Source organism: Nicrophorus vespilloides, unplaced genomic scaffold, assembly GCF_001412225.1.
Source record: "Nicrophorus vespilloides isolate i.1.1-1 unplaced genomic scaffold, Nicve_v1.0, whole genome shotgun sequence".
NCBI classification, from domain to species: Eukaryota; Metazoa; Arthropoda; class Insecta; order Coleoptera; family Silphidae; genus Nicrophorus; species Nicrophorus vespilloides.
Window position 1 is genome coordinate 7364 of NW_017099545.1, and position 22389 is coordinate 29752.

General features: G+C 32.1%; 1 protein-coding gene across 3 annotated transcripts in view; it reads right to left on the reverse strand.

Moving 5' to 3' along the window:
* Positions 1-819: 819 nt before the first annotated feature.
* LOC108564707 overlaps positions 820-22389 on the reverse strand; it is a gene marked incomplete at its 3' end in the record, with an annotated part of 148317 nt that continues 126747 nt past the window's right edge. For all 3 annotated transcript variants that reach the window (XM_017923804.1, XM_017923806.1, XM_017923805.1), the window contains 3 exon segments: positions 820-1013; positions 1624-1752; positions 1901-2058. In XM_017923804.1, the coding sequence (XP_017779293.1) occupies positions 820-1013; positions 1624-1752; positions 1901-2058 (481 nt within the window).

The following is a 22389-nucleotide window of genomic DNA, read 5'->3' on the forward strand; positions in this document are numbered from 1 at the left end:
ACCGAGGAGATGATACTCGACGAGTTGATCCACGAGGTCATCAATAAGAACGAGGATAATTCGACGAGGGAATCCCGCGTGCTTATTCAGAATGTCGCAACTGATTTAAGGCAGGCGTTGAGGAAGGATGACAATAACAACAACGATGTTCGCTCTGCTCCGTGGAGAACCTACGAGGCCGTCTTCGAGAGGAGAGGTAACGAGATCTACAACAGCGATCAGAAGCTTTTCAACACGACGAAATATCCGAAAGTGTTCTTCAAGCAGATCAGCAGCAAGCAGGATCCGGGCAAAGCGGCGAAGAACTTGATCGCTATTAAAACGACGCCCGTTTAGACAATTTTGTAAATACTTTAGCTGAATAAAATTATTGGGTTATAGAAGACGAGAGAGATTTGTCGAATGGTGTGGTGTTTGAAAAGCAATCGAAGCGTGTTTGCGCGAACGATGATGTAATTTTGATACCGGAAATTGCCAGGGAAGTGATTAACTCCCGGTTACAGCGCTAACTGCTCTGGTTATTGTTTTTTTTGGCAATTACGAGGTAATCGAATGTCCCATTTTCTAGGTGAATATTAAAAACGCTATATTTAATAGCTAAATCATAATGAAATATTCTATCTTTAAATTTAGTAATCGCATTTAAAACTATTTGTATTACAAAATACAATTTTATTGGTATTACAAGTAACATTTCCTTGTGAGAGTTTATCACTTCGTCCTCTCCGATAATAACGTTTGAGAGAGGGTGATGAAGGAAATTGTTGAGGAAACGAAGTTCGATTAAATACCGGTAATATTGGGGGATGTTGGACTGACCTTATCTGGCGTGCTGTTATCCCTTGGAGACATCGGTGGAGATCCGCAGTGTTCCATGGATGGGACCCCAAGTTCGTAGATGTTAAGCATGTGCGCAGCCTGAGCGTGGACCATCAAATCCCAAGCATTCTGGAAGGCATCCTTGCATTGAACGCACAGAAGAGAGGCCGTCGAATTATCATCAATCGGCGATTCTGCGGGGGGGTTAAACAGAGAACAGAAAGAAGTAATCATCATCAACATTGTCATTGGTCCAAAGTAATTGGAACAATAAACGGAAATTACTTTTTAATACTTTAATTTATGCAAAACAATTATTTCTATTTTCGTTTGCTTCCTCTTTTTCTTTTTTATTTTCTTCTATTTTATTTTTATACAATTTAATTTGCATCTGCGGACTAAATGAAATTCAGTGGCCGCAGCGGGCGGAGGATGAAGAGGAGGAGGAGGAGAAGGAGGAGGAACGAAACTAATTCCTAATTTTATGAAGCAACGCTGAAAATAATTCGCAAATGCCCGTGGGGGGATTATGATGCGAATGTGTACATATTTCTTTTCTGGGCGATGCTCTTCCTCCTCTACTTCCTTTTTTTCTGTCTCTGCAACGTGCTTTTTTTTCTCTCGTTTTTAGGGTGGTTTTTAGGAGGGTAAAATTGCAAGTGGTAGTACGAAATCTGCGGGATTAGTGTTAATGCCCTTCGCACAGAGTTATGCGTTACAGGAAGGGGTTCATTGAAAAGTCTGGAGGTGGATTTTGGGCCTCAGGTGGTATGTATATTCAAATAGGCTGTATAGTAAACTCACTAGCTTTACTGAAGGTATCACATTTGCAGGTGAACCGCAACTTGCAGTAGGTCTTCTTGTGGTCCAGGAGCTCGTGAAGATCGGTGAACATTTCCCTGCAGTTGCCGCATATCAATATATCAGGATTACCTATAAAACAAACATACAATCAGAACAAATCTTGTTTACTTGTAATTTTTTAGTAAGAGGTTTTCCCTTTTAGTCTACATTACTAAAACAAGAAGGAAGAGATGAGGGTGAGTGATAAATGTATTGTTTAAACTTGTTATATACTTACTGTACACTTTAAGCTGATCGACGGGTGGAATCTCTTTGTTTTTGGTGGTCTGATTGTTGGATTTGTTGCTTCTCGGCGAGGCGGTCATCAAGCGTTGTCTCTTGATGGGCGGCACGAGCCTGGGTGGACCCACGGGAAAAGCGGTCGAGGCGTAATAGCTGCAAGCAGAGAGATTGGAAAGGTCAATTTTATATGTTACATCAAAGACGAGACCCTCTCGAAATATGCTAAGTAATTTGCCGTACTTTGTATGCGTCCGCGTACGTTCGATTAACTCTAATAGCTCAGCCAATTCCTGCATATTTCGCGAATATATATTCATGTCTCTTTTTATTATGTTCATTCCTCCATTGAAAACCACACATGCCTTTCAATATTGATAATAAGAATAAAATCATGTAAAAAAGTACTAAAACTTGACAAAGTTTAGTTATATTTGATGGTGAATCAATTAGGTAAAGTTTGGTAAATAGTTTTTTTGGTTGATGTGTTGCGAGTCAAGCGTTTATAAACCATTATCGAGTATTATTTAAATCTGGGCTTTTCGAGTTAAGTGTTTGTTGTGCCGTGTAATCAGCGAGGAGCGAAGGCAGGAAGAAAGTAATTAGTGTAAATTTGATGGATTATGCGATTAAAATGGGATCATTAATAAAGGTGGAAAATTGGGTTGGATGGGGTTGAGAGAGAGGAAGGGAGGGTGAGGTGTGAAATGTGAGGTGTGAGTGTGTGTGAAGAGGGTGGAAGGTTTTGGTGGAAAGGTCGAAGTGGTTATTAGTTTCGGGCAAACAGAGAACGGCTATCCGAGAGTGCAGATCTAATCAACCATGCAAATATAGGTGCGCTTAATTACAGACTATAAGTAGAGTAAATATTCCTTTATCGTCGGCTCCAGGCCTCTCTCTCTCTCATCCTGCGAGGCCTCTTGTCCGACAGATAACAGCATCTGATGAATATGTAAGAGGTCCTCCTGCGGCGAAGAATAAGAAGAAAATGACGGAGGATGAGGTTGTAGCAACCCTTTATTAAAAAGGACGTCTCAACACCTCCGCTTCTTTTAAACGGTTTAACCTAGTAGGCGTGATCCTTGAACACGTTGATGAATTCTTGTTGCCAGTTTCGTTTATTTGCATCCCGGAAAACCCGTTTTAATACAAGGAAAACACATTTGGCAAATGCTGTAGCATTGCGCCACTGCGGCCAACCATAAGTCTTCTTCTCGCTCCGACTCTTTCTCACTCGCAACCAACGTGTAGTTACTTTCCTGTCCCGCAGACTACCACTACTTGACTGGCGGTTACTAAATAAGAAACTTTAATGATACGAAATTGGATACATCAGAAGGAAGCTGCCGCAGAGCATAGAGCGAGGCACGGGATGATCAAAGAAGATCCAATTAAAGAGGCCAAAAGCATGTAAAGTCAATTTGTTTGCGCGGAAACGTTCCGGCAATAAACAGAGCGAGAGAGGTGGTTGGGGATGTGCGCTGAACGGAGAAGAGAGACCAGGATCCAGGTATATATGCATGTGGATATCATCCTTTCCATTCTCGCGCGCTCAATATGCAATGCATAAGGTGTTTTGGGTTGTAAACGAGAAGGGCCGTATGGAAATGGCCCACGAATATTACCATCGAATCGATACTTAAGAAAACATTTAAAGTCCCTTTAACATATTCATCCATGCGACCGCCTCAACCATCCCAACCTTCATCCTGAGTATAACGGAGAGAAAGCGAGGCCAGAAGAGATGGATCCATTCAGTCATGGAAAGTTTGAAAGCCCGAGATCAATTTTCAATACAAATATTAAACTCGCTTAGATAGTCAAACATCGGGAATATTCTCGCGAAAAAGAAATTCAAGCCGAAAGATACACACGTACTGCATGCATGCATGAAGACAGGAAGGGAGGTTAGGTTGGTGAAAACAATTAAGATTCGGCTGGGCGCGATCAAAAAGGGCCGACGTCACGCGATTTCGCGCATCGCCAGTTCCAAAAGTTTTCAACTTTCGGGGTTTATTAATATGCAGGAAATTAATGATCAAACAGTGCTAAACTGAAGGGGCGGAGTGTACTAGTATGAGAGAGCGAGATAGATAGAGGAAGATGGGTTGATGATTTTGGTCAAGTTTTGTTTGATGTCACGCGCGCTTCCCTTTCCACCCCTTCATTCTCTTCTGCACGACATCAACTGGTGTCTCCAGCATGAGAAACTTTTCCCGAAGAACAACTTCGGAAAACTGCACGTACATACATACATACACACACTAAGAGAGAGAGAGAGAGAGCCGAAAATAATAATAATAATGATGATGATGACATCGTAAAAAGAAGGGAAACAAGGGACCAACAACGAACAGGCGTATCGTATTTCCTGAACTTTATTTCTAAATTATCGCACTTACACTGCGCCAAATAAACGAACTTCAATGAAGTTCCACAACTTCGGTACAACTTTCAACGCACAATATACTCGAGCCTTGTCATATATTTTATATAAAAACAACAAACAATTAAAAAAAAACAACAACAACATTTACCCCCAATCTATAATTAGAATGGAATTGGAATGGAAATTTATCAAAATGAAATTAAATGTGAAGAAAATTCAACAAAACACAGTTTTTACTTTTATTTATTTTGGAACAAATCAATAGAAGTAAAAGAATATACGATTTTTCGGTACAACTTTCAACGCATAATACACTCGAGCCTTGTCATATATTTTATATAAAAACAACAACAACATTTACCCAATCAATAATTAGAATGGAATTGGAATGGAAATTTATCAAAATGAAATAAAATGTGAAGAAAATTCAACAAAACATAGTTTTTACTTTTATTTATTTTGGAACAAATCAATAGAAGTAAAAGAATATACGATTTTTCGGTACAATTTTCAACGCATAATATACTCGAGCCTTGTCATATATTTTATATAAAAACAACAAACAATTAAATAAAACAACAACAACATTTACCCCCAATCTATAATTAGAATGGAATTGGAATGGAAATTTATCAAAATGAAATTAAATGTGAAGAAAATTCAACAAAACATAGTTTTTACTCTTATTTATTTTGGAGCAAATCAATAGAAGTAAAAGAATATACGATTTTTCGAACAACAACAACATTTACCCCCAATCAACAATTAGAATGGAATTGGAATGGAAATTTATCAAAATGAAATTAAATGTGAAGAAAATTCAACAAAACATAGTTTTTACTTTTATTTATTTTGGAACAAATCAATAGAAGTAAAAAAATATACGATTTTTCGATTAAATTAAACTGTTATAAATATAGATGGGTCGGATATTGAGTGCGAATCGATTCTATGTAACCCGGCGCATCCACACAGTTAATATTAAATAATTTTGTAATAATCCCATATAAATACCCCCCATTCCCACTTCGAACCACCGAAAATGGACCGTTAATAATATTATTATTATTTGATTTTTCTCTCGATTTTCTATTTCGAATGGTAATGAAATAAACGCGAGCGGCGTAATCGCATTTTCTTTCGCCACCATTTAACATCCATTAATCATCGAAAACGTTGCAAAACATTCGCATTAATTTTATTATCATTCGTTTCCTCTCACACACAAATATATATAAATATAAATATATATTTAGATCGATGCAAATTATTTATTATTCGTATAATAACTGTGATACGTATTCATTTTTAAAAACAGTTAATGGAAACCTATGAAAATTTAATTTATAATAAATAAATCAGTTTTAAAGCACATTAAATATATTTGTAAATACGTATAGCAATTGTAATTGCAGCATTATTTTATATATTGAAAATTTTACTTTTGTAGTAGATTTAGGAAAACCTAAATAAAATTGTCTTCAATTGAAACACATTAATTTACTATAAGTTGATTGTAATTATAAATATTTGCGTTTTATTGAATAAGTAAGTTGGTGGTGGAAATAAGTCGAGGTCTTCGTCGAAATTGGATTTCCATGGAACACGTAATTTAGTGAAATTTATTCTAAACCCCGCGGAGGAAGTTGTAATAATAAGTAATTTGCATATGTCCGGCACCCCGTTAACGATGATTAAGAGACCCCGCACTCTCTTCTCAACCCCTTCCTTCCGTGTAAAGAGGTGGGACAGGGGTGGAGAAACGGGGGGTGGTTGTATTTTTATCGGTTGGTGCGGGGCCAAGTGCGGACATATGTCCGCGGGAGGGCGCCGACTGCGATCATGGGATGAGGTAGGCCACCCCTTTAACATGTAATGTCCCTATCCGTCTGGGGGATAGTGGTGTTGAAGGGAGCGCAGGGGAAGGGATATTATACAGTTCCGGAATGCGGCCGCAATACCCGCGGACCGAGGGAATGCAGACGCGCTCATAATTGTCGGAACGGATTTAATTGTTTGTATGCAAAGTAAGCATCTGCGGCATTCGTCCTTCCTCATCCTCCTCTACTGCATACGTACATCTCTCTCTCTATCTCTCTCTATCTACATATATATATATAGTCAGTTGGTCGCCTTCGCAGAAACCTTCTCCGCCCCATCCGTTATTACCTTCTTCTTTGTTCTTCGTCGGAATTAACTGTTGCAGCAACTGCTTTACAGAAACTTCCCTTTCGCATACACTCTAATACATACACATGCAAGCAAAACTATCCTCGGGTTTCGTTCCGTTTCAATCGAATTTTAGGAATTTATAAATCGACCCTTCCGCGTCTCGAATCACGCTCGAACGGGCCGGGATTGTGCTGAAACAAATTTACTACTGGAAATTCACTCCTCGAGTCTATAAATTATAGTTCAACTCGTTGCCGAAGATCAAAACCATCAAAGAAAACGCACATCGCTCAACTACTACCCCAATCCAATAACCTATATTGAAAAAAAAAAATATTGAAATATTTCAAAACTTAAATGTAAGGAAACTAACATTAATATATCACAAATTTAATTAATCTAAAGACGAAAGAAAATAATTTAAAATAATGTAAATATTTCATATTTCAATTCAACAATAAAATAACATTAATAATAATCATATTACAGCAACAATTATTGATGGATTTTCTTTGTTAATTAACTGTTTTTATGGCAAATTTGAAATTATTGCTTTGATTAAACGTTTTTTCTTATTTAAAAAAAAGATTAATTATTAAGATTTGATTTAATGATTTGTACTTATTTTTTTTACATTTGTGACTATATTAAAGTTTTATATCTTTTTATATATTTTTTAAGTAATTATTATTCAAACAAATCGTCTTGATAAGATTTACAACTTTTTATTGCTAATTGTAAAATTGTAGTGAAATAACTCATTCATCTATAATTACCGTTATTTAACTTTTTTGTAACTTGTCAAATGTAAAATACAGTTTATATATTCCTACGATGAATCAGACTCTGTTTTATAATTAAACATAATTTACAAGCGGAGAATGTACACACGTGTATTAACATAAAAATAAACGGAATCAGATCTTTCGCTTCGGTGCGTGCGAGCGCGGATCGCGTGGCCTGGAAATTTGTTTTTATGTTTTGTTTAGTTCCTATTTTCTTTTTATGTTTTGTTTTTCTTTTAACAACAACAACAAGAACAAAATAAAAATAGTAACATCAATTCCGACATGGAAAATAAATCAGGGAAATCCAAAAGATTTAATTAGTCTTATCTCATTGTGGAATAGTTAGTGAATATACTAAAAAAAAGGGGTTTTGAAGCGAGGGTGCGTGGTGTGTGTGTCTACTTTGTGTGATTTATTTTTCTGCAGCGACGCCGTAATTATTTACATAGTAATGTTGGCACGATACAACGTATAAATATGAATATTAATTGGGGCATTATTAAGAACGGGCACACTATGTACAACTCTCAACGTCGTCGGTACATACATATTTTATGCGACGAGGACGGATTTCCAGTCGCGATACCAACCCGGCTCCCAGATTTGCATGAATTACTATTTCAGCGAAAATATACTTATATTATTCAAACACACACACACAAAAAAAAAACAACTTCTCTTCGCTCACTCTCAAACTATTTTATTTTTCATCTCGTTTCATCATTTCAATCAATTTCTTTTTTTCCCCCAACTACGAATCTTTCGTGAAGGGTTCGAACTGCAATTATCGGCACATCAAAGCGCTAATGATTTAAGGGGGGTCCTCGATATGCGGCGAACCGTGAAATATATTATAATGGCACTTTTTAAATCCCCATTATTCGCCTGCAAAAAGCAATTTTGCAGCCCTTTTGCAGCGAACGTACGAACGGATTTTGCTTATGATTTCGCACGGCGACGGTTTTCCTGCAAGGAACAGGAGCCGCCGAAATCCCGAATTAAATATGCGGCAGATAGCGAAAGCCCCACCGAAAAAAAAACCTTTTCCTGTCGCACACACTTTTGCTGCTCCTGCTGATTCAGGAAAAGTATTAATCGTATACGTGGAAATAATGCATATTTAAGCTATTTTAAATAGTCATTGTGAAAAAGTAAAGTGTTTCTGTAATGTTTACTCAATAATTTCAATTTCCTAATCAATATATTAACATATACATTTAGGTCTAAATTGTTGAATAAAATAAAATTTTGTCAATTTTATATACAAAATTTAGTGAACAGAAAAGTTTTAAAATAAAATTTCAATATTAAATTATGAAATTTTCTAAAAAATACTGATGATGTTATTAATCAAAATGTTTATAGTAAATAGTGAAGTTAAGCTGCAATACAGTGTTTACGTATAGTATAGATAAATCGATGTCTAAATTGATGACCAGAGAAACAAACAATTGACCGTTCCATCGATGTGTGTATTGTGCAAATTGATTCGCATTGTAATTGGTTTGGGAAAAGAGTGGACACGACCATCCTCGATAGTCTGGTCGTCCGTGGAACATGGCATCGCCTAATAATGGAATCACAATTTGTATTAAATTAAATTTAATGTAATTACCTCGTAATTAATCGTTTTAATTGGCTGGCGTCGCGCAAACAGAATTCTGGCAGAGCCGAAGCTGTCTGCCTCTGCCTGCCTGCATCCATACATATTCTGGCACAAATACACTAAACGCTAGCTAGAGCGTGGAAAGTAAAATAACTCGGATAGCTGATTAGCATATTTCGGGCAATTAATGCTTCGATTTTCGACAATCGACACGCGGACACATCTAGTATTTATACGCGATTCGTAAATGAGAACGCGCTGCATCGAGCAGATACGAACGTAAATGCAGCACAATTTTACCTCGGATTACGAATTTTTTATTTTTTTTGTTTCGTAAAGCGGGTCAATCAATCATGATGCATTTTTAATAAGCTAATGGCCTGTAAAATCCATCACACAATTAATTTGATCTCTTCAATTTAATTTTTCACAGCAAGAAATAAATCGATAAGAATAATACATTTTGTTTGATTTATATGAAATGTACAGAAATACGTCTTTAAATAATTTAACTTTTTTAACTAAATCGAATAACAGTCAACTGTTAAAAACATTAATGAAAACTGTTATGAATACATTAATTATTAGTTTTTCTTTCTCTTTATACAGTCAAGTCTCTTTTAGAATTTAATCTCTAAATGTATTTAGTTCCTCGATTAGTCCGGACTATTCGGGCTATTGATGAATATTCCCATGGAGAACAATTTGCAAGTTCAATCTCGATATTTTATGAAAATAATCTGGTAAAAAAAAAACTTAGAAAGATTTATGCTCATTTAGTTACATCACAAACAAGAAAAACATATTAAATTAGAAAAGAAGCAATGAAAAATATGAAAATAAAATTTTACTTACGTATTTTTACGATAATTCTATATTAGGTACGCTAACAATCAGGTCAAATTGACCTGAATAATTCATTCTCAACGTTCTAACTTGTAATTATTAATAGTTATATATAAAACATTACTTTAAAGCATTTACGGTTTACATCAATCAAAACTAACACCTAGCTCAATAAGTTCTTAGGATGACATATAGATGGCGCCTATATCGACAAATCCATAAGATTTTTAGGAAGTACCAACCTTCAGACGACGCTTGTCAAAGTTTCATGGCAATCTGACGTTTATTTCACAAGTTACTGTCGATTTACTGACACTACTTTTGTAATTTTTTCTTTACATTTCTTGTAAAACACTATAAATTTTTATAAACTTTGGTCAATATTTTCAATTAATAAAATAGTACTTTTTGGTATAATCAGGCAATTAATTAAGCATTTTAGTGATTTAGATAACAAAAAAGCATCAATTTCCATATGTTAATTTAGTAAAAATATTATTTTATAAACACATTTTACGATATTCTGTTATATAATTTTTCTTTTCGTTACAACACAAAACAGATACAATATTCATTTCTAATTTTTAGAGCTAAATACTACTTAAAATTATTAAGAAATCAATCTCAATCATTTCTAAATTAGTGGATTCATTTTACATTAAAATTATTCTTGTTCATCATTGTTTTTTTTTGTCATAATTTAATATTGCATTTTATGACTTTCTTGTTCACTAATTTATATTTATTTGTACAAAAAATACTTTCTTTAACTTAGTTAATGTTACTATAAACATTGTTATTAAGAAAATCATCTGCGTTTGTTTGTAAATTTCTTCTTTTTGTAAATAATTAAACATTGAAATTTTGAAACATCAAATTGATTTATTTGTAACAAAAATTCTGTTTTATTGTATCTAAATTATATATTATGAATATTTCGATTAGTATTCATTAAAAATTTGTTTATTTGTAATAATTTAATGTTAAATTTCGATTTATAACTTTCCTGTTCATAATTTAATGAAGTTAAAAAAAATCTTCTTTTCATGTAATTTTTGTAATTCAAATTTTGTATCTATTGAAACATGAAAACTTTATTTATTTACTCTAGGTAAAAAACCTTTATATAAGATTTATTGGTAAATTCTCTTCAAAAATATATAAAATCAATTGACTATATCGAAAGCTAAATGTACAGGTGATTCATGAGTGTATAAAGTAAGCATACTTTTCTGTATCAAAACGTATTTACACAAATTGTTATTGTTGATTAAATTAAATCAATCGATTGTTTATCCAGTGCATTTATCGTATTATTGTTGCCGTGTGTTTATTTATTTTTTGTCCCATTATATTTTTATTTATTTTATCTCTATTTTTGTTTAAATTCGAACGGCAATTTCCGATGACCGGCGTTTATCCATGCACGCGCACAGTTTTCATTTCCATTTTTAAATTTAATTTAATTTTCGTTCGTATTCCCATGTCGCTATCGCTTCTGCTGCTGCTCTTGTTGTCAATTCGTTCGATTAAACATTTGAAAAATTAAAATAAATTAACTAAAAAAATAAATATAATTTGAAAAGCGAATGAAATTCGTATCTGTCTCGCATTATTATAATTATAGTAATTATCGTTCGTTATTTATATCGTCCGTTTCGACAAACAAATTATTAATTATGGACTTTCACAGTTCGATCACCGAAATTTATGTGCATAGAGAAAAATAACCATCAATTCAATTGCGCTCGGTAAACAGTTTTATTGGTTTCGATTTAGCTACGAATCGAATGCAAACGAACAGTTGAAATTGATGATTCTGTGCATTTTATAGACATTCTTCAAAATTAGACTGATAATAACTCACGTATATTATCAGATTAATTTAATTGAATATAAAATAACTTTGAAATTATTATACAGAAAAATATTTTTTGAAATTTATTTTACAATTTCTAAAGGTTAATTAAAATAGACAAATATTATGTGTACATCTTGAATAACAAATTAAATTGTTGCTATTGGCAACATCTCATTCAAATTTTTTTAATTAAATCGAATAACAGTGAAATTTTAAAAACTACAATTTTAATTAAGTAAAATGAAAAATCTGCAAAAGATACTTATTTTTTCTCTCTTTTTATACAGTCAAGTCTCCTCTTGTGCGGTTTATTTTATAAATGTATTTAGTTCCTCGATTAGTCCGGATTATTCGGGCTATTGATGTATATTATTATGGAGAACAATTTGCAAGTTCAATCTGGATATTTTATGAAAATAATCTGGCAAAAAAAAACTAAGAAAAATTTATGCTCATTTAGTTACATCACAAATAAGGAAAACATATTAAATTAGAATAGAAGCAATGGCAAATATGAAAATGAAATTTTACTTACGTATTTTTACATAAGGCTAATATCAATGTCAGATGATAGATTGCTTTAAAAATAATAAAAAAAAAACGCATTTTTACGATAAATAATTTTTACTGAACGTTCTAACGAGTAATTATTAATAGTTATACATAAAACATTACTTTAAAGCATTTACTTATTGAGTGAGATGTTATATACTAAAAAATGTAATTAAATTTCATATTCAAATTAATGAAAGAAAAAAGAGATTGGAATTACAGATGATCAATTTGAAAAATAAAGAATATTTCAATTTGTACTTGATGGTTGAGATTGTGCAGATATTTGTTTTGTTTTAGAGCAATTTTATGATTTCAATTTGAAAATAAATCTTTGAAAACCATTTTGAATAAAGTGTCATAATTTACAAAGAAAAGATGATTAAATTAAGAAGTTTACTTCTTAAGATAGATTTTTGTTAACGTTAAAAGAAATTTTCTATAATGTGATTATATAAAATAATAAAAAAAAAGTTATTATCAGTTTAATTTCATGTAAATCATGGTTTAGATATTAAAAAAATAAATAAATATAAATTCTCTACACATTTTTTTAAACAATTTTTGTTACGTGATAAAATAAATTGAGATTTTGATGAAATAATAACGCTTAATTACACAGGTTAATAAAATGTTGTTTTTTTTGTTGGTACGAAATAAAAATAAAAAAAAATGTGTCATTTTTTTAGTGTTATTATTTTGTATAGTACAAACAGCAACATGCCACAATTATCGTTATTATTCCCCATGTTGCAATTAAATATTGAACGACCGTTCCGTTAAATAATAAACGAGGTGAGCCGTTGTCGTTAATGTCTTGTTTTTTTCGCTTTTAACGAGTATGTGTTTCTATATATATATATATATTATTTGTGAGTGTGTTGGGGTCGAAAGTTGTTACTTCCTGAAATCCCCCCCCATACACACACTATGTATTAGGTCTATAATCCAGGCCTTATTAAATTCGTGTCGACAACTTGTACTGTTCAACAAAAAAAAAGTAAACGTTTCGATCTGCACGGATAAATAAAGAGTTGATAAAAAAATTAATAAATAGGGGTTGGAAAATAAATACAATAAAATGCAAAGCGTCTCGCGTGTCTGTTTTTTTTTTGTTATTTTTATTTTCGTGATTATTCGGGGGAGTGTCTGAGCCGCAGAATGATATGAATTGCGTCGGTCGGCATGCAATATTCATAAAGGAATGTAATTAAAGGAAAAATAAACACAACACAAAATGTAAAATAATAAGAGTGGAGAGAAAAAAAAAGAAGGGATATGCGAAGCGGAACGTACTCTAAAGCTAATCTTAATAAGATTTTCGAGTGCTCCCACTATGTGTGTTTTGGGGGGTGGTTGGGAAAAGGAGGTTGCTTGATCTGCTCTCTTTTCCTCTTCCTTTTTTTGGTTTTGTCGGATGCAGACCGAAATGACATTCCGATGTCTCTTAATAGAAAAGGACGAGGACGATCAATGACCGCAGAAATAGGGTGTGTGTGTGTGTGTGTGTGTGCGAGGGAATGCGGATCCCGGCGGAAAGGACGAAAGAAGGATAAAAAAAAGTGTATAATACTCCGTGAGGATATTAATGGCGATCGATTCCACGTAGGGCCGTTTCGCAGCCGAAGGGCGAGCAACAGGTTAGAGAGGTATGGGGGGTGCGGGAGGTTGGAAAACCACGGCTACTTCTCCTCCCCTCAACCTGAGTATTCAACGCCAACATTGACCCTCTCGAATGGACTCTCCACATGCAAATACCGATATTCAATCTTAGCGTTCTTATTAACAAACAAATTTTTCAAATTGCAGAAAAGAACATCTTCTTCTCTTTCAAATACAGCAACACCTCACATAGTACGGGTAATGAATTTCGCCGGTATTGCGGGCTATTTGAAACAGGACTAATTGAGAAACTAAATAGAATAATACTTTAGTACAAAAATTGTTACTTTTTGTAAAAATCGGACTATAGTGAATCCGGACTGATCGAAGTCGTATTCCTGTAGTTTATAAATAATTTGCAAGACTAATTTGCGGAATAATTGCGAAACTAAATGGAATATTCTATAATTTTCGCATAATATTTTTTTGTAATTTATTTATATTTTGCTCAATAAAAAATTGTTTGTTTTTGAAATTCTTCAAAACCGGACTATAGTGAATCCGGACTAATCGAAATCGTGTTGCTGTCATTCATGAATAATTTGCAAGATTAAATAGCAAATACGGGTAATCTATTTCACCGGTATCGCGGACTATTTGAAACATGACTAAGTGAGGAAATGAATAGAATATTACATAATGTTTCTATACCATTTTTTTTTGTAATTTATGAATAATTTGCAAGATTCTATAGTAAATATGTGAAGAAAAGCAAATTTAAATTAAAAAATGTTTGTTATAGCGAATTTCAAAACCGGACTATAGTGAATCCGGACTGATCAAAGTCGTATTGCTGTAATTTATAAATAATTTGCAAGATTCAATAAAAAATACCTCACATAGTACGGGTAATCTACTTCACCTGTATCGCGTACTATTTGAAATAGGACTAATTGAAGAAATTTATAGAATATTATATAATATTTCTGTACTATTTTTGTTATGTAATTTATTTATATTTTTCTCAGTAAAAAATGTTTGTTTCTGAAAATTTTCAAAACCGGACTATAGTGAATCCGTACTGACAGAAGTCGTATTGTGGTAATTCATAAATAATTTACAAAATTCAATAAAAAGTACCTCACATAGTACGGGTAACCTATTTCGACAGTATTGCGGACTAATTGCGAAACTAAATGGAATATTCTATAATTTTCGCATACTATATTTTTGTAATTTATTTATATTTTTCTCAGTATAAAAAAACGTTTGTTTTCGAAATTTTTAAAATCGGACTATAGCGAATCCGTACTGATAGAAATCGTTTTTCTGTAATTTATAACACCTCACATAGTACGGGTAATCTATTTCACCGTTATCGCGACCTATTTGAAACAGGACTAATTGAGGAAATTAATAGAATACATAATGTTTCTATACTATTTTTTTTTTGTAATTTATTTATATTTTGTGAATCCGGACTGATCGAAGTCGTATTGCTGTAATTTATAAATAATTTGTAAGATTCAATAGCAAATATTTGAAGAAAAGCAAATTTAAATTAACACGAGGTGACGAATTACTTTAGGTTTTATGATCTAATAAGAACCACGAGTTAAACACAGTTAAATTAAATTTGGAGGAAACGTTACGCGTCGTAAATAAACGATAAAATTTATGGGCGTTGTATAAACATTTAGTTTTTTTTTTGTAAACTGTTCATAAACGACCAAATAAATCGTAAAAATGAAATGCTCAATTATATTGAAATTGAGTTTAAAGTCCGAAATGTTAAAGGCAATTTCATTTACAGTTTAAGGTTTCAAATATATCTGTTTTTTTCTCATTATAATGAAGTAGAGTAAACACATATTATAATTATTATGTTTTTAATGTATTGATAAAGTGAAATTTGAAAAGAGATTTTCAATTTATTTATTTTTTTTAAATTTTTATTTTATAGTTTTATTTTGATTTGTATAAACTTTCAATTACAATTTTTCTATTTCTAATTATGCATTCAGAATAGAAATTTGGCAATAGAAAACAGAATTATATAAATAAATTCTATATATAATAGTTAAATATTTTATTAATTTTAATTAATGGTGGATGCGTCGGGTAAATATATAAATTATTTGTATGAATATGTACAAATTTTCAATAGTTTCAATTCAATTTCATACTAAAATTAATGCAATACAATTTTAAATGTATTTGGAATAACGTTTCATAACGAAAATATATAAATTTTTGCTTATTGATTTTTATGAAAATTGCATTTTTTTTAAATTATTTAAATTTTAAATTTCTGAAAACCATTGTACTTTTGATTAAAGTTTTATAAATTACAAATAAAAGAAAAGACGTGGATGATTAAATGTAATTTTTGAGATAGATTTTAGTTAATGTTAAAATGAATTTTCTTAAATGTTCGCATGTTTCTGTAATGGGATTGAGGGTGGATGCGCCGGGTATTTATATATAAAAAAGAACAGTTTCAGTATAATTTTTAGAATTAAATCCGAGCAATTCGCGGACTGATGGTAATAAAACGGGGAGGTCGTTTTCCGTGTATTATATTCGTTTCTTTCGTAAAAAAAGGAGAGGAAACTTTCGTCCTTTCCTCCGTCTCATTTAGCAATGTCAATTTAAATTAGCCGACGTTTCCAGTCTGAGCGCTTTAAAACCTGCAACTTCGAAACAATGTCCAAACGTTCTCTTCCCATCCTTCTCATCCCAACGCGAATGAATGAAGAGTGAGATAACTTTAACTCTAACAAAAAAAAAGAAAATCGCTACACAAACTACTATCAGTCATGCGATCAATTATTAATTTCACTCCCCCCAAAAGTTATTTCATATCGTATACGTTTTTAATGGGAACCCCATGAATAATTCCCCGCTAATTTTCCACTCGCTTAAATCAATTTCCCTTCTCAACCGCGGCCGACGTTTCGTCGAGACGTCCAGGGGAATGAAAATGGAAAAAAAAAAACCGTTTCCATTAACGCTTTTTTTTTTATCATTTTCAATAATACATTATTCACTATTTTTTTGTTGTTGTTGTTGTTGTTATTGATGAATCGTATAACCGAAATAAACATTTTATCGTCGCAATTACTGTAAATTTAATTTTCATTAGGCCGCAAGTATCGATTGATAAATGGCGTTTCGCGTCGCCATGGAATTTACATAATATTTATCGCGGCAGGATTCGATTTAATTGCGCGCCGAAATGGCAAATTGATGCGACACATCCCCATCCCCGTGATAACAAAACACAAATGAACAGATGAAACGAGACGATACGGAATAATAGTGAATTATTGAATTTGAAAAACCCGCACTTTTTTTTTATAGAACGTGGCATCTCATGGCCGTCATGATTACGTAGTACCAATTAAATGCAGTGTGCTAATTTTGAGTACATAAAGTTATGCAATCTTTTTTTTATATTATTTTTTTAATAACTGAATATATTCATGTACAAGTCCTTGAGAAATTACATTATACACATAATTTCTTTACAAATTATTCAATCATTGAAAGTTTAAATTTGTTTCAAATAATTTCACTTAATTTATTTTTTAATAAATACAACTTCTTGGATCATCCATTACATTTATAGTTTCAAGAATATCAAAATTAGATTAAATATTATGAGGTTTTTTTTTGTTCATTTGCCGACGTATCCACCAACAAATTTCAACGAGAAATATTCGGTGGCAATCGCAAGCCCGACAACCGAAATACTGTCAATCAAATACCCGACGTTCGAAATCTCGACGTTTGAAATGTCGACTTTATAGAAATCCCGACTGTATCAAAATCTCGACAACCATAATCCCGACAAACATAATTCCGACTATATCAAAATCCCAACTATATCATATATACAATAACATTTTTAAATTATTCCGGGGATTTCGAACGTCGAGATTTTGATACAGTCGGGATTTCAATAGACGGTCGGTTGTCGGGCTTGCGATATAGACCCGAAATATTATGTATTTTTCTTGATTTTTTTGTTTTATATAACATTTCAATTTATTTTAATAATTAGTGAACATAACAAATTTTTTCATTGTATTAAATAAATAATCATTATAAAGAATTCTAATAAAGAACGAAATTGTTTTAAATATTTAATGATGATTACTTAATGAATGTTTCTTAATTTAATATAAATTACTGATATTTTCAGTGAAAATATGAATATATATATTAAATAAAAAAAAATACGAATTCTTGTTTCTTGTATTAAGAATATAATTATATATTAATTTAACACAAATTATTCGTAAAAAATTGATTATTTCAGTATTTAATGCATTGAGTTAAATGTATGAAATTTATTGGGATATTTGCGAGGTGCATTATTGAGTGGTTTCTGGAGGAAGCAGGAAGAGGGTGTATATATATCAATAAAGCGGTAGTTAATTAACGGGAGGTATTAAGTAGGGTTGAATATTCATTTGAAATGTGAGAGATAGAAGGAATTTTTCATATTTACATCCTGAATGAATTAGCATCCGGCGGAGCGGAGCCATTAATATCAATTCTTCTCGACGCTTAAGACGCTCCACCCGTAATTACTAAATATAGCCCTCGGACTAATTAAGATGAGCGTTTTTATAATAACAATTCGCCAAACCAATGGACACCGTCAAGAGAGAGAGAGAGAGAGAGCGAGAAGAGGAAAATAAGACAACCTTGGTTCGTCCTATTTTTTTTTTGTCTCTCCCTTTTTACTCTTTCTCTCTTCGTCCCTCTCACGACTACTTTCCTGTCGGGATCGGCCATTAAAGTTAATTGAATTTCGTTTCCCCTGTCTGCATGCGGGAGGCGGCCAAATTGACTTGGAAATGGTCGCGCGAGAATGGCGAGGGCGTAAAATTGGTATTGCGGGAATATTCGAATATATTTGGAGGTGGCGGCAGTATTTTCATTCCTCTTTCTCTCTCATTCTGTTTTCTATTATTTGGTATGTCTTTAGTGTAGATCAGTGATTCCCAAAGTGGGCGCTGCAGCGATCCAGGGGGAGCGATGATGGCCACAGGTGCATTTGCATTTAATACAAAAAAAATCCAGGGGGCGCTGAGTAATATTTGCACAATTCCTTTAAATGTTCGTAAACCGAATCCATTGATTTGAGAACAGAAACAACGTGTTCTTTATTTGTAGAACATGGATCACATTTTGGGTACAAACTGTGCACAATTCCCCTAAATGTTCGTAAACTGAATCCATTGATTTGAAAACAGAAACAACATGTTTTTTACTTGTAGAACATGGCTCACCTTTTGGGTACAAACTGTGTACAATTACCCAAAATGTTCGTCAACCGAATTTGTTGATTTGAAAAGAGAAGCAAAGTCTTCATAATTTGTTGATCGTGGATCACATTTTTGGTAAAAATTAAGCACAATTTCGTGAACCGATTCTCTTGTTTTGAAAACAGACACAAAATGTTCTTTACCAAATTAATGTCATGGATCATCTACTTTTGTGTACAATTCCTATAAACGTTCGTGATCCAAATTTATTGCTTTGACAACAGAATCAAAAACATTAATTAGTTATTTCGTAATTATTGCATTCCAAGTTTTCACGGAACACCTATTAACTTTCCACATAGTTTGGAAAACCCTGGTCTAGATCATGAGGATGAAAACTGTGCGCAATTCCCTTAAAAGTTCGTAAACCGAATCCATTGATTTGAAAACAGAAACAACGTGTTCTTTATTTGTAGATCATGGATCACCTTTTGGGTACAAACTGTGTACAATTCCCCTAAATGTTCGTAAACCGAATCCATTGATTTGAAAACAGAAACAACATGTTCTTTATTTGTAGAACATGGTTCACCTTTTGGGTACAAACTGTGTACAATTTACCTAAATGTTCGTCAACCGAATTCGTTGATTTGAAAAGAGAAGCAAAGTCTTCATAATTTGTTGATCATGGATAACATTTTAGGTAAAAATTACGCACAATTTCGTGAACCGATTCTCTTGTTTTGAAAACAGACACAAAATATTCTTTATCAAATTAATCTCATGGATCTCCTTTTGTGTACAATTCCTATAAACGTTCGTGATCCGAATGTATTGCTTTGACAACAGAATCAAAAACATTAATTAGTTATTTAGTAATTATTGCATTCCAAGTTTTCACGGAACACCTATTAACTTTCCACATAGTTTGAAAAAATAATTAATTAGTTATTTAGAAATTATTGTATTTCAAGTTTTCTCGGAAAAACCTATTAACTTTCCACATAGTTTGGAAAAATAATTAATTAGTTATTTAAAAATTATTGTATTTCAAGTTTTCACGGAACACCTATTAACTTTCCAAGTAGTTTGGAAAACCCTGGTTTAGATCATGGATGAAAACTGTGCGCAATTCCCTTAAATGTTCGTAAACCGAATTCATTGATTTGAAAAGAGAAGCAAAATGTTTTTTTTACCAAATTAATGTCATGGATCTACTTTTGTGTACAATTCCCATAAATGTTCGTGATCCGAAATTGTTGCTTTGACAGCAGAATCAAAAACATTAATTAGTTTTTTAGTAATTATTGCATTCCAATTTTTCACGGAAAACCTATTAACTTTCCACATAGTTTGGAAAACCTTGGTCTAGATCATAAGGATGAAAACTGTGCGCAATTCCCTTAAATGTTCGTGAACCGAGTCCATCGGTTCGAAAACAGAAACAAAGCGTTTTACACTGCATATATACATTGCATTACGTGCGCACCGAAAGAGAAATGTTTGTACAAAATCCGTTGCTCACTTGGCCGGAACGCAATAATTCCCTTCCATTCCGAAATACAACATACTCACACATAGATAGACTCATACGGCCGTACAAAATACACATTCACGGATGGGGTGCGCCCGGTTGTGTAACGTGCGATATGAGTAATTGCATTTTCGTTAAAATCACATTATCGATCAACGCTGATTTATTTATTTCGCCAGAATAAAGCGCGCGCGTCCGAATCAAATTTTCCGAACGCGAATTGCGAGGAGATGATTGAAAAAAAAAACTAGTACAATTCGCACACACACATTTAAATTTATATACAGAGAAAGAGATAATAGTAAAAAGCATGCCGATGGTTATGTCGGAAGGGATGAAATGGAAAAGTGTGCTGGAAGGGTGGAGAGTTATTGCATTTTCAAAGCAATCAACGATATTGAACTCATGGGTGTGTGAATTTACACCCTCTTAGCCAAAGGCTTAGGTATTTTTTCATTAGTCATCGAAATTGATTTAACACACGATTTTGTTACCAAAGAAATTCACTAAACTTATAAATAGGAACGTGCGTTAGATTTTCATTGAAAAAAAATATATAAAATTTTACTTATTTCGTTACTAAATTAATGATCTAATCATTTGTACTATAGTAAACCAAATGAATTTTTCAATTTATTTGATACAATTTTTAATATTTTTTATGAAAATTAAGTTATTAAAAATATTATGAAATTGGATTGTTCTCAATTGCTTTCATATAGATAGAAGTATTTAGAAATTTTCAAATATTTGTGTATTTTGTGTATGATTGGTTGAAACATTCTTATTTTCAGTGATAGTCTCATTTTTTTTCAAAATAAACCTATCAATTATGCAAATGTGCAAAACCCACTCATTTTTGTGCCAAAATTAGTATTGTTAAAACGTTTAAGAATGCAGATGATTCATCGCGTAATTTTCATGATTATATAAGGAGATTTTTTGGTAATCGCAATATATTTTATTAAATTTATATATATTTAAATCTCTTTAATTAAAATATAAAAAAAAATGTATTGAAAAGTATAAATCAATAATTTTTTTTTCTAATTTCATAAAAATAGATATAAATTTAATGGAAAATCTAGTAATTATCTTAAGAACAAATTTCTTCTAAATACTAACGTTTCTTTTATGACACTCTTATAATTGTAATATTTTTTATTAAATTTATATATTTTTAAATCCCTTTAATTAAAATATAAAAAAAAAATGTATCAAAAAGGATAAATCAATACATTTTTTTTTTCTAATTTCATAAAAATAGACATAAATTTAATGAAAAATCTAGTAAATATTTTAAGTACAAATATCTTCTAAATACTAACGTTTCTGTTATGACACTTTTATAATTGTAATATTAGTTATATAAAGTAATGAAAATACATAAAATACAGTACAACAAAATCTAGTTGTTAGAACGTTCGAGATTCGCAGGTGCAACTGATTCATCGTGTCATAGATCGGGTGTTTCCGCCTATTTTTGTATTACTTTATTATCGATTATGCAGGTGTGCATTTTCGTGTCCTAAATGCTATAACGTTTGAGATCCGCAGGTGCAGATGATTCATCGTTGCGTAAATACGTCACAATTTTTATTGCTTTCTTATCTATTCTGCAGGTGTACAAAACGCACTCATTTTTGTGCCAAAATTAGTATTGTTAAAACGTTTAAGAATGCAGATGATTCATCACGTAATTTTCATGATTATATAAGAGATTTTTCGGTAATCGCAATATTTTTTATTAAATTTATTTTAAATCTCTTTAATTAAAATATAAAAAAAAATGTATTGAAAAGGATAAATCAATACATTTTTTTTCTATTTTCATAAAAATAGACATAAATTTAATGGA